The sequence below is a fragment of the Ursus maritimus genome, unplaced genomic scaffold, assembly GCF_017311325.1.
Source record: "Ursus maritimus isolate PB19 unplaced genomic scaffold, ASM1731132v1 scaffold_7, whole genome shotgun sequence".
NCBI classification, from domain to species: Eukaryota; Metazoa; Chordata; class Mammalia; order Carnivora; family Ursidae; genus Ursus; species Ursus maritimus.
Genome location: NW_024426885.1, coordinates 79,650,735 through 79,664,998, shown reverse-complemented (window position 1 = coordinate 79,664,998; position 14,264 = coordinate 79,650,735). Strand labels below are relative to the sequence as shown.

The 14,264-nt window shown below is 39.9% G+C and overlaps 1 protein-coding gene and 1 pseudogene across 11 annotated transcripts in view; both read left to right on the top strand.

Moving 5' to 3' along the window:
* The first annotated feature begins 6,182 nt into the window (after positions 1-6,182).
* Positions 6,183-14,264, top strand: part of RNLS (renalase, FAD dependent amine oxidase) — a 276,406-nt gene continuing 268,324 nt past the window's right edge. For 5 of the 11 annotated variants that reach the window (XM_040624702.1, XM_040624701.1, XM_040624696.1 and 2 more), the window contains exons 1-4: positions 6,186-6,352; positions 7,320-7,425; positions 8,246-8,388; positions 13,982-14,140. In XM_040624702.1, the coding sequence (XP_040480636.1) occupies positions 6,235-6,352; positions 7,320-7,425; positions 8,246-8,388; positions 13,982-14,140 (526 nt within the window). In that variant the 5' untranslated portion in view covers positions 6,186-6,234. Of the gene's footprint in view, positions 6,353-6,870; positions 7,004-7,319; positions 7,426-8,245; positions 8,389-13,981; positions 14,141-14,264 lie in introns of all 11 variants that reach the window. The other 6 variants (XM_040624698.1, XM_040624706.1, XM_040624703.1 and 3 more) reach the window with 4 other exon arrangements.
* Positions 14,037-14,264, top strand: part of LOC103661922 — a 50,114-nt pseudogene continuing 49,886 nt past the window's right edge.

Below are 14,264 nucleotides of genomic sequence, written 5' to 3'. Positions count from 1 at the left end.
AAGGCAAGCCAAAAAAAGAATATTGTTCTAGAAGAAAAAATAAAATGAGAACATTTAACTTCAGTGCAATATCAAACCCAGCCTCCTATCATCTTTCAAGCTACCTTCCCACATGCTATTCTAAATAAGTCACAAAAATGAGAGCACATCTACAATGGTTGTTAGTGGTAGTTTCCCACTGGCTTTGGTTAAAAAAAAAATTTAAATTATTAAGACATGATTCCAATTCTCTAAAAACCTGAAATAGATTTCCATTCTTCTGCCTGGTAGTTATTGCAGTAACAGCCATGAGTTGTAAATATATAGTCTATGCCTGCTGTAGCAGTTCAAATATAATCTTAAAAGTATTACTAGGTTTTGAAGATTTATCCCTGTGGAAAACATGAGCAAGTTTTCAATTTTTTTACTTAAGCCATATGATAGAAAGTATAACATTATTTGAAGATGGGCTAAGATTATCTTAAAATGTATATTGTAGACCCTAGGGAGACCACCAAAAATGTTTTAGGAAGCATAAAGAATAAAGGAGATAATATGGAATAATAATAAATGTTCAGTTAAACCCAGAGAAGTGAAAAAGAAATAAAGAAAAAATAAACATGATAGCAACATGGTAGATTTTAATCAAAAATCACTTTATATGCAAATGGTCTAAGTGCACCGGTTAAAGACAAAGATTGTCAAATTATATTTAAAAAAAGCAAGACTAAACTGTATGCTCTCTATAAGAAATTCATGTTAAATATAGACACAAGTTAAAAAGTAAAAGGTAGAGCAAAATATACCAAAAGAAGGCTGGACTAACTATGTTAATTTCAAACAATGTTGACTCAGAAAAAGGAATGTTATTATGGATAAAAAGGGAGATTACATAATGATAAGGAGTCAATTCTCCAGGAAGACATAATGATCCTAAATTTTTGAAGATAGTTTAAGGGTTTATGGGACACCAACAAGTGGACCAATATACACACTATATAGGCCCCAGAAGAAGAAAGAGAAACAGGCAAAAAGCTTATTAAAATAATAACAATAGCAATAATAACAGCAATAATAACAACAGCTGTAAACTTACCTAACCTAGGGAAAGAAACAGGTGTTCAGATCCAGGAAGCCCAGAAAGTTCCAAAAGAGATGAATCCCAAAAGACCCATACCAAGCCACATTATAATCGAATTGTCAGAAGTTGAAGGCAAGGAGAGAATCTTAAAACAGTATGAAAAAGAACTTGTTATCTACAATGGAACCCCCCATAAGACTATCAGCAAATTTTTGAGCAGAGACTTTGCAAATCAGAAGAGAGTGGCATGATATATATATTCAAAGTGCCGAAAGAAAGAAAAGAAAGAAAGAAAGAAAGAAAGAAAGGGAGGGAGGGAGGAAGGAAGGAAGGAAGAAAAGAAAGAATCCTGCCAACCAAAGACATTCAACCCAACAAAGTTGCCCTTCAAAATTGAAGGGAAGATAGTTTTCCAGACAAGTAAAAGCTGAAGGAGTTTATCGCCACTACTAGATGAGCCTTATAATAAACATTAAAGGGACTTCTTCAAGCTGAAATGAGAGGATGATAATAAGTCACGGGAAATCATGTGGAACTATAAAACTGGTAAGGTAAATATACAGTTAAATTCAGAATACTCTCATGTTTCACGGTGGTGGTAAATCTTGAAATTCCCTTTGTAAAGCTAGTCAAGAGCAACTGTGAAAGGAAAGGTAGGAAAGGAGAATCTGCTTGACCACAAAGGCTTTTACAGATATTAGTAAAAAGTACTTTCAACATCGAGAATGTGGAAATTGACTTCCTTAAAATTATAACTGTCTGGCATTTAGAAAATCTTCCTTTGAAAAAAAAATATCTTCCTTTACTTATACGTATCCCGTTCGAGGACTATTGTCCTACCCAATACTTCAGTTCCTTTCGCAATATCCCCCATTGTGCTCATCCCGGTTTTGCTTGAAAGTGTTGCAGTTGGAGAACTACGTCGCGAGGAAAGGTGTTCCAGTTTTAGATGTATCTACTTAAAATTATTCCTTAAATATCTTCTTTGAGTGCGGCCAGAATCTACTCAACTGATTTGAGTATACTGACATACTCAAGTATTTTTCTCTCTGAAGGTCTTTTACATACATGAAGATGACTTTCGTGTTTTCCTGAAGTTTTCTTCAGGCTAGAAATCTCTATCCCTCGTACATATCCAAGTAAGATAATTTCAAGTCCACTTACCATCCTGGACATTTTTCTTTGGAATGGCACCCATTTCTGAATGATCCTCTTAAACTCTGGCGTCCAGCACTGAACATAGTATTCTAAATTTTCTTTTTTAAAAGATTTTATTTATTTATTTGACAGAGAGAGAGAGACAGCCAGCGAGAGAGGGAACACAAGCAGGGGGAGTGGGAGAGGAAGAAGCAGGCTCATAGTGGAGGAGCCTGATGTGGGGCTTGATCCCAGAACGCAGGGATCACGCCCTGAGCGGAAGGCAGACGCTTAAGGACTGCGCCACCCAGGCGCCCCAAGAGCCGAATGTTTAACCAGCTGAGCCACCCAGGCTCCCAGGCCAAGTAAAATTCTAAGCCCTCTTCCCTGATTCTGTAAAATTATTTTCTAGATACGAGGGTAAGACTTCGAATAACCTTGTCCATTTTTGTTGTTGCTGTTAAATTTGTTTTAGTGACTTCTACTGAAATCTCTTAAACTGCTGATCTTTAAATAACCCTATGAGGCTATTCATCTTGATTTTATGCCATCTAAAAACTGTTAGATTTGCCATCGATGATTATCAAAGTTATCAGTAACACAGTTAGTGAGAACAGACATCCTTTGTGGACTGGCATGATATTTTTATATTATTCCAGTCATACTATACCATAAAAAGCACTCTCTGAGAAAGTATTTTCAATACTGAAACTGCCCCACTGAATTACCGTTCGGCCTATCTTAGTTTAAGCGTTATCCTTGGAAGGCTTGTATACCTTCCAGGCAAACAGTTAGTGAGCTCTGTTTCTGAGAATTCTAACTTTGATTCTAGTTGCCAGGGATGCTGTATTGACTATGACAATGTGTCTGCCCTCTTGGTGCATAAATTCTATTAAGTAAACGATACATAAGTAAGTAGGTAAGAAAACAAGATACCTTCTAAACGTGCTCAAGTGACATGAAGAAAATTAAACAGGTTAGTGGAATAGAGTCACAGGGTGGTTGTTTTAAGTCCAATGGTTAGAGAAAGCTCTCTTTAGGTGATTTTTAAGCAGAACTTAAATGAACAGAAAGAATCAGTTTTGCAAAGGTCAGGAATAGGAAAGAAGAGAAAAGGTCAAGGTGACTAGGAAGAGCAAATATAAACACACCCGTCCTCACTATTTTGCAATCTTACTTTCTTTAGTTGTCTAGTCATTCTCAAATTTCCCAGAAAGATAACACTAGAACCAGTAGCCAACCACTGACTACGACCCTACAGTTATATCGCTGGACTAGCGTAACCCATTCTGGAGGTTGGGGATGGTGGCTAAGGTGGGTGGCTATGCTAGTCCCTAAAGACTAATGAGAAATCACAAGCCACCACGGCTACCTCTATTCAATGGTCATAACAATCCCAAATTCTATATAACTTTTTAAAGAACATATTGTCGATCACACCAGAAAAGGAAAAGAGTGAAGAATTAATGCAAATTAACAATACTGGAAGCAAGTAAAAAACAATACTGGAAACACAATTAAAAAAACAACACACAAGTATGCTCTGTACTCAAGAACTACATAAGCAAAGGCTTACTGCTTTCACAGATACGTGGAAAATCGGAGGATGTGTTCGGGGAACATAAAATCTCAACTATAGCACAGGACATACGAAGGTTACCAGGGTAAAATATAAACGGGGAAATATCACTGAACACTTTTTATGCCAAGCAGTTGAACTTGATTCTGTATGAAACCAAGAGCTACTGAAAGTTTTCTGAGAATGGTAGTGATGGATCCAGCTCAGTGGAGAACACAGATTAGGAACGGGGAGCCTGAGTAGAAAGTGGTTATAATAATCCAGTTAAGAAGTAATGACTGCTTGGGGCACCTCGGCGGCTCAGTTGGTTAAGCGTCCCACTCTTGATTTCAGCTCAGGTCACAATCTCAAGGTGAAACTGAGCCCTGGGTCCAACTCTGAGATCAGCATGGGGTCTGCTTGAGATTCTCTCTCCCTCCTCCTCTGCCCCCCACCCATGCTCTCTTTCTCTCTCTCTCAAAAAAAGTCATGATTACTTGAATTTAAGTAATACATTAATCTGTTGGTGATTACTTTCAAAATGCTAAATATCCACAGCTGACAAGAATGCGGTAAAACAGTAGTACTTATCTGGTATAAGTGGAAGCTGGATTTTTCTGGTGTAGAATTGCATGGGATTGAATATAAGAGGCAGAGGAGAAGAGGTCAAAAAGACCAGAGGACTCCTAGTTAACAAGAGTGAGAAAAGAGAAGCTATTGAAGATGACCATGAGGTTTTAGGCCTGATTACACAAGAAATGAGGAAGCGGGAGATGGTGGACATGAGCAGAACAGACTCAAAACAATCCAGGAGGACCTGCCCTGGTCTCATCCTTGAGATACTGTGCGAACTTGGGCAAACTCACTTCAACTTAGTGTCTATATTTACATTATGTAAAATGCTGGTGGCAGAGGGCAGATGAAATAGATTACCTCAAATCTCCTTTCCGGACAATTCTGAGATTTTTAGAATGTAGTTTTGAAATCTTTGACTATAAACAACTTTAAGGCCAGGGTTGATTAACTTCCATCTAGCCTATCAGCTTTATTTTGTTTATACCAAATAAATTAATAAATGTATATAGCCTTTATAAAACATTTGAAGTTAATAGAAACATGTAACTACATCTGTTTCCTCTTGAATTTTTCTAATACTGCATATGTACTTGTCTCTGTGTATGTATACAGAACTCTGGGATTTTACTAGTTTTGTAGCTAGTTTTTCAGCATTATAGAATGAGTAATTTTCTATACATCCTTAAGCAGTTAAAGCCATATTTTCTTAGTAGCTTCATTAAGAAGTTTGGATAGCCACAATCAAATCAATTAAATCCCGTTGGTTGTAGATTTCCACGTTTCTAATAACATTGAGGTAAACACATTTTTACATAAATCTTAATGTAATTATCTATATATTATTTTCCCAAGATAAATATCTAGACCTGGTATGTCTCATTTACACAGTTTTAGGGCTTTTAATATATTAGTACTCCAGTTTGCTATTTATATTGTGTCCTGTGCATTTTGTAACATACAAGTTGTAAATAATTATGTATTTAAAGTTTTTCTGTTCCGCTCCATCTTTTATTTTTGTCTTTTTACAGACTATAATTCATCTATATTTTATCTATATTTTATCACATGTATGTAATATTGATTCATCACTAATTTGATGTATGGTAATTACTTCATGACAGGGACATAAAGGAAAACTTCTAATTAACTGTTTTCATTGTCTGGCTATCGTTGTCAATTTCTTAGCACTTCTCATAGCTATTCAGTTTCTCTAGTTTTCCAGGTAATAATTTATCTACAATCTAGGGTAACTGAATTCTTTATTTTTTAATAGTTCATAGTTCTCATCGGTTTTTTTTTGTTTCACTGCGAATTTCCAGGACAATGTTGGGGGGAAACCAAGCAGTGAGAATAGCAGGTATCTTTGTCTTGCTCCTCTTATACTCCTCAGACCATTTGGAATGTATTCTGACCTAAAAATATTTACTCAAGAGCTGAGTGATCTCAAGTTTCCTGGTGAATCAAACATCTGTAATCGTTACAAATCTGACACGCTGACGTTGCTGTCCCCATTTCACAGATGGAGAGACTGAGGCTCCAGTCGGAGAAGCTGCGTTCCTGCATTCGCACGTGCGTCGGGCGGAGGTGAGCCACCGCCTTCAGGCCTCGCGGGTGCGGTCCCTCCCTCCCGCCCCACGCACTGCCGGACTGCGGTGTCGCGCCCTCAGCGGCTCCAGCCCGGGGGCGGGCGCTCCCAGGCTCCACCCTGCATCCCAACCGGGCTCGGCGAGCCCAGGGGCGGCCATGGACTCCCAGCACCCGGGCGTGGCCCACCCCCCCACCGCGGCCCGCTGGCCTCCCGTCTGCCCCCTGCCGGCCGGCCGGCGGAGCTGCGCGCGGGAGGGGCGGTCCTGGAGCGCGGAGCCCGAGAGCTGGGCGCGGCCTCGCCGCCAGAGCCAGGGCCATGGCGCGGGTGCTCATCGTGGGCGCCGGGCTAACGGGAAGCCTCTGCGCAGCGCTGCTCAGGAAGGAGGCGCCCCGTCCAGTGCACCTCGCGGTGTGGGACGAGGCTGGGGACTCAGGTGGGTCGTCGGGCGGTCGAAACCGGGGAAAGGAAGCCGGCGCCTACGGGCGGCCCACGCCGGGATGTCTGTGGGAAAGTGCGGTCACCCCGGCCGGCACCCCGTTGGCGACATGCGCAGTGCGCACCCGGTCACGTGACCCGAGCCTCCAGATCCCCGGAAAGGCCCGAGGGGGGCGGGAGTGGGCGGTGACCCCGGCGCCGGAGGGGGCGGGGAGAGGGGGGAGTGGGAGGAGCCCCGCGGGGCTGGGAGGGAGGAGCGGGAGGAGCCCTGGGCTGGAGGGGGCGGGGAGCAGGAGGAGAGGGAAGATCCCCGCGCGGGTCAGGGAGGAGCGAGAGGAGGGAGGACGCCCGGGCTGGAGCCGGGGGGGGGGCGGGAGCGGGAGGAACCCTGCGCGGGTTAGGGAGGAGGGTGGAGCCTCTGGTAGGAGAAGGGGGGGAGCAGGGAGAGAGGGAACCTTGGTCACTTCGCCAGTAGGCGGGTTTTTATCTTGGCCGGGCCCTGCCTTCCTTCTGCAGACTGCGAGGATCCCAAAGTGCCCTTTGACCAGGACTTTACGAAGATCCAGTTTACAGACTCCACTTTTTCTCATGAAACCCGATTGCAGGCATGAAAACACGCTTTGAGTGATTCATTCCGACATTTTGTGCGGTATTTCGTTTTATGCTATCCATGCACCCATTCCTTTTATTTAACTGTGTGAATCCGGGGGCCAGGCACAGTGCCGAACACTGCTGCACCATTCATGTGTCCTTTTTAAAAAATCCCTCGCAGTGACCAAATTGTCTCCATGAACTGCTTCCTGACAATGGTAGAGGACAAAGCCCAAAACTAAAACAGAACAGCACAAAAAAAAAGTCCTTTTTTAATACACCCGTTAAGTAATCCATTTGGCCTCACGTGAGGTGAATTAATTGCAGAAGGTTCATTCTGATGCACAAAGATGTTTCTTGTGAATGAATCCAAGGGGGAAGAATGAGTACAGCCAGGAGTCCCTACAATCCGCAGAGCACAGTTGACTTGGGTGCCCAATACATCACCTGCACGTCTCACTATGCCAAACACCACCAAAGGTGAGTTAGTTGAAAGGGGAGGAATCGTTCTTCGTGACTGTATGATGTAAAAAGATATAAATCATCCATTTTTAACAGGGTGACACTTTGCCTCTCGTAATATAGTGAGGATATTATAATATTATCATTGCTGATGGCATTAGCGGTAAGAGGTTAGCCTGAGTAAAGTGGGAAAGCTGGAGTCCGTGCCTCCCAGGTGGTCGAGAAGATCACATGAGATGTTACATCACGAGGGCTCAACTGAAACATGAATTTCTGTGTTGTGTTGAGGAAGAGGACAACTAGTCAATCTTCACTAAGTTCAAAATGGGTAGACTGCATACCTTTCTACCTTCACTGACTTTAATTTTGAGATATACAAGAAAATAGGCCTTCACCTAATGTCAGCAAAAAGATTTAATTGTCAAAATGTTTCTGTTCTTCACCTGAATTATGGTTTATTAATTTTTTAAATAATAATTTTTTATTATGTTATGTTAGTCACCATACAGTACATCCTTAGTTTTTGATGTAGTGTTCCATGATTCATTATTTGCATATTATGGTTTATTAATTTTTTTGAAGTAAGCTGTATGCCCCACATGGGGCTTGAACTCACAACCCCAAGACCAAGAGTTACATGCTCTACGGACTGAGCCAGCCAGTATTATGTTTTTGAATTATGTTTTTTTAACACAAAACATACACTGAGTTGATCATATGAAGATTTCTAGTTATTATTTAGAATGATAATCTCTAAGAATTCTTGGAAGAGAATATAGTATTTTTAAACTAACTGATTGTGGTTTATAATTATATCATATATATTGATTTATTTCAGTTTTTATGATGACCTGTTAGCTCTTGGCATTTTGAAGCCCCTGACTGCTCCTATTGAAGGGATGGTGATGAAAGAAGGAGACTGTAACTTTATGGCACCTCAAGGAATTTCTTCAATTATTAAGCATTACTTGAAAGAATCAGGTGGGGATAGGATTTTCTCTGCTTTTTTTTAATATTGGCATTTAAGGATAAAAGTTGTATACATAATTAAATATTAATACTATAAAGAAAGTTATAAAATAGATGTTCTCCTCTTTACCACTCAATAGCTAATTTTCTTTTCCTGAAGTAATCCCTAATAATAGTTTTCAATGTATGCTTCTAGAAAAAAGTTTATGCATCTGTCTATTGATCTATATGGCTGCGTCTATTTATTTATTCATGTGTGTTTATATTTATTCTTTTTAAGTATACAAATGGGATTATTTTTCGTAAACTGACACCTTGTTTGGTCTGTATATAATAAATCAACCCCACCCCCGCCAATTATCTATCTGTCTACCTCCTATTGGTTCTGTTTCTCTGGAGAATCCTAATACATCATCATAGACTGAATCATATCTTAGGTCTATTTTCATAACAACAAATTCAGTATGCTTCATTCTTTTCAATGCCTGTTCAGTATTACGTTATTTATTTATAAATAAATAAATACATTGTGTAAGTGTTAGCTTTCTGGAAAATATTTAGGTTGTTGGTGGGGGTGAGGGGTTGTTTTGGTTTTTGCTAATCCCAATATTGCTGCATTGTTTAACCCTGACACACTTCTATAAGCATATCTGTAGGACCAATTTCTAACAGGACAGTAGCGGTGTCAAATGGTATTGTGAATTTTTAATTAAACTAGGTCGTTCCATCTATTCCTCTTAAAGAATATCTCATCATCAACAGCGAATGAGGAGGGGCCTGGGTGGCTCAGTCGGTTAAGCATCACACTCTTGGTTTTGGCTCAGGTCATGATCTTAGGGTGGTGAGATGGAGCCCCAAGTTGGCCTCTGAGCTCAGTAAGGCTCTGCTTGAGATTCTCTCCCTCTCCCTCTGCCCCTCCCACTCATGTTCTCTCTCTCTAAAATAAATAAATCTTTAAAAAATTTTTAAAAAAGCAGTGAATGAGAATTTCTCTTTCTGTACATCTTGATATTATGGAGATTTTTAATATTTGCCAGTGTGATAGGTTACAGCTGGTGTCTTTTTGTATTTTGATTTACATTTATGTAATTATGAGTGAGTTTATGCATTTTTGTGTTTTTAGTGAGCTCATTCTATCTTTTTTTCTGTGAATTTCTTAGTTATAACCTTTGCCCATTTTCTATTAGGATTTTCATTTGTTTTGAAAATGATGTTTTTTTAAAAAAGATGATAAATGATCTTGGATGATAAACAATTTGTTTTTTTAAACAGAAGTAAATTTCTTGATGAATTATAATTAAGTAACTTGCCCAATTCAAGATCACTGACCAAAGGTGCTGAGAAGTTTTGTTTCATAAGCTATTTCCAGAATAATTACTGTTTTGATCTTCTTCATCAAATATTACTTATTGAGAACCCCAGGAATCCCCGATAGTAGGCAAGGGAGAGGTCGGTGAGATCGAATATACAGATAGCATGGGAATATAGTAGATGTCATTCTGGTTAGACCATTTCTCCATCTACTATTCAGTCTATGATGGTGTATTACTCAGGATTTTCCAGAGAAACAGAGCCAATAGGAGATTGATATAATAGGATGTGTGTGTGTGTATAATAGGATATATTCATATATATATATATATGATTCATTATAAAGAATTGGCTCGTGATTAGGGAGTTTGGCAAGTGTCAAGATCTGCAGGATGAACTGGCAAACTGGAGGCAAAGGAAGAGCTGATTTTTCAATTCAAATCTGAATACAAGGAGGGGAAAAAACCCAAAAAACCTTGTCCCGGTTTGAAGGCTGTCAGCCAGGAGGAATTCTTCACTCTTGGGGAGGGTCAGTCTTTCTGTTTTCTTCAAGCCATTGGCTGATTGGGTAAAAGCCATCTACATTCGTTAGGGAGGGTAATCTGCCTTGCTCAAGTCTACCAGTTTAAATGTTAATCTCATCCAAAATCACCCTCATAGACGGACCCAGAATAATATTTGACCAAATATCTGGGCACTCCATGACCCAGTCAAGTTAATCCATAAAATTAACCATTACAGAATGGGATACCATTGGATATTTTGTAGAATGTCACCATCATCTTCATAAATTGCTGCCATATAACTTTTAAAAATCTCATTTCCATCATGATTTGACACAATTTAGATGTGCATGTTTACTGAAATCCTCAAGTACTTACTGTGTTATATATCCATCCGTGTGTGCACACATCCATTCAGTAAACACTTACTGAGTACTTACTGTATGCCAGACACTGTTTCGGGTGCTAATGATACAAGAACCAAAGTCCTTGCCCTCTTAGAGCTGATAGTCTGGCAGAGGGACAGTCCTTGAATACACAGTATCTACATCCTTCTTTTGGTGGATGTTTGGGAGGATATATGTGTTCTATTCCAATTTTGCTTTCGAAGCTCTTGGGAAAAGAGGTCATATTTAATTACTTGTGGCTCACATAGAATTTAGCAGTAGCCTGTACATAGTAGGTAGGTTTCATATAGATTTCTCTATCTGTATCTATTTCTATATATGTATATGTACGTATGTATATTGGAGTTGTTAAATATATTTAATACAGTTGTTAAATATATTTAATATAGTTATATATATTAGGTGACTATCAGTTTTAAAATAACCAATTCTTAGTAACCTGTTTATATTTTCAGTTTGTCCAGCCTCTTGAGACAAAGATTTTGTAGATTTTTTATCACTAAGTAAAATATTATTTATTTCAAAAAGTAATTTAAAAAAATACAAACTCCTGGTAGAAAGTTTGGAAGATACAGAAAAATAGCAGGAAAAATGTCACTGTATATGTCAACAATAAGTCCATTTTGTGACCTACTTTCTGCTTTTTTAAAAAATGAATTTTTATGTAATTGAGTTCAAGGTCTGTATAATTTGAGTGTATATAAACGATTTCTTCGTTTATTTTAATTTTATCTTTGTAATACTTCAAGTGTCTTTCCCCCTTTATCCAGATCTGTTGTTACAGAATTTATAGACCTAATCTGTACTATTTTAAATTTTACAATTGTACCTTTTTAAACATCCTTTAAGCTTCTGTAAAGCTTTCTTTCCACTGAATGGTCCACAAAAGTGTTTTAGTGTTTCCACAACGTAAGTGAGAGAGTTTCTAGAATCAGAATCACCTGGACTGAAGTCAACGTTCTGCCCTCCCCTTCCTAGCTATGTAATAATAGGAAAGTTTAAACATTTATACCCTGGTTCTTTCATTGGAAAAATGGGAGTAGTAACAGTACCCACTACAAAGTGTTATCATGAGGACTATGGGATATAATGCATTCATTGTCAACCCAAGCAAATAATGGGCTATGTACATAGCAACCTCTTGATAAATGTTGGTTTAGAAAATAATCTCCTTGAATGAAGGTGACCTTTCCACAAGAACCCAAACTGTCAAGTCATTCTGAAAACACTCTACAGTTTGGAATCAATTAAGTTTACAGCCCTACAATCTGTAGTCATTTAGATTGGACCAGACTTCCAGGGAAATTATCTGTATGGGATACATCTAATCGTGTATGCTTTAGAATGCGTTCAAATCTCTAAAGCCAGTACTTAACTAGAACAACTTCCCATGACAGTGGCCTGAGGCACAGGGATTCTGAGTCAGTAGGTCTGGCTTGGGTCTCAGAATGTACATTTCTAACAGGTTCTGAGATGCTGCTGTTGCTGCTAGTCTGGCGTCCACACTTAACCACTGACATACACCTTGCAGAATATTTTGGGACCATTGGGATACATGTCCAAGACATTTGGCTGGGTATGGAGAATTTCTAGGTCAGTGGACTTCAGTTCCCTGAAACACACATACCCGCTCACCATGGCCAATAACCATGCAAAGCTCTTTTCAGGGAATATTATAAGAAAACACAATGGAATAAAACATAAAAAATGACTTGACTTACTTGAGGTCCAGATCAGGGCCAGAACCAGAGTGAGGTGAGTAAGGTGGCCAGGTCAGGGTGAGACGTTCTAAATATATAGAACCAAGTGAAGAGGAACTGTTCAGGCTGGAGTGGAGACAGTGGGTAGGAGTTGAAAGCTCCTCCAGGAGCCTTAGGGAAAGCCTCAGACAGGTTGGAGGTGACTCACTAGCCCTTGCTCTAATCTACGAGCAGAATGATGCTAATTGCCTCAAAGAGGTGGACCATTGGGCCCAGTTAGCACTTTGTTCTTTCTAATATATTTGCATTTGATCTAAAAAATGTGAATGTTTACAGTGTTGTGGCAGGATTCGAGGGACAGTGAAGGCATCTGAGCTCAAGCGACGTGAGGGACAGAAACGGGTATTTTTGGATAGATAAGACATACCTGAAACATACAGATATTTTGAAGCAATGTCAGAATGATGGCAGAGGGACCTCATAGGTGAGGGGGATCACACTGAGCTGGAGTAGCTACAGGAAGGAGGCTGCAGGGCCCCGGGTGGACGTAAGCCAGTTTTTCAGTGGCTAGGATCGCGAGGTGTCCCCGGTAATGATGAACAGGATCTTTCAACGTGCTTTTTTGTCTTCTTTCTTCATTTCTTGCTTTTTCTGTTCCCGAGGCTGCGTAGAAGTAGATTTGTTTTTAAATTAAAGTTTTCTGAAAATTGAAATGTGAGGTAAGTGCTTGGTCCCAAGGAGACTTAGTGATCCAGTTATATTTTCTTGTCTTTTGGTTTATGGTTTCTGATTCATTCTCTTCTTCAGCAGGTACTTACTAAATCCCTAGTATGTGCCAAGTACTGTACTGTATATGCGATACAGTATTCCCAGAAACAAAACAGGCATAGTTCCTTGCCTGTGGGCTCTGAGGTGGACGGCACAGGCCAGGACTCACAGTGAACTCATGCCCCGTGAGAGGAACCCCACTCTCTGAGGTGGACGGTGATTAATAGGGAAAAAATGTTAATCAAATAACTATATCCAAGTAATTATTAATAACTATATCCATTAATAATAATAATTAATAACTATATCCAAGTAATTATTCTTGGTGATAAAGAAGAAAAATGCAATGAGAGGACATGCTCGATTGTATTTCTCTTAATTCCAGTTCTTCTTAATAAAGGTCCACCAACGAGGGCTTGAATTTCTTTTACAGACACCTTTTTCAGGTTTAAGACGGAATCTTAATTTCTTTGATAGGGAATATGGCTCTTCTTGCTATTTCTAGAATTGTTAACACCTTCACTAAAGTGTATTCCTGCTCCACAAAGATCATGAGCTTTAGACATGGATGGATATAGTTTTACGTCATGGGGTGACATTTCTGAATTTGTTTTCTTGTTTGTGAAATTAATTGGTACAGTGTATATCAAGTGCCTGTTACAGTCCTGGCATATAGTGGCTGCTTAATGAAAGACAGTTGTACTTGTAGTAATGGTTTTTTACTCCAGGGCAGGCATCGATCCCAGGGTCTAAGGAGCCAGAATGAGAGGAATTCCTACCAAATGAGAAAGGGAACCCCTAGAAGCGAGCCTTCACTGTTTAATTCACGGGAACAGATTCAGTTGTGACTCTTCTCTTTCTCCTCCTTCATGTTGGAAATCCTGATAATGTGAACACGACTTCGCTTTTGGAACAGGTGCTGATGTCTGCTTCAGACACTGTGTGACCCAGATCAACCTGCGAAATGACAAGTGGGAAGTCTCCAAGGAAACGGGTCCCCCTGAGCAGTTTGATATTGTTGTCCTCACCATGCCAGTTCCTCAGATCCTGCAGCTGCAAGGTGACATCGCAAACTGTGAGTCCCAGCCTGCGCCGTCCACCTCAGAGAGTGGGGGTCCTCTCATGGAGTGTGAGTTCACTGTGAGTCCACTTCAGAGTGGGGTTCCTCTCATGGGGCATGAGTTCACTGTGAGGCCTGG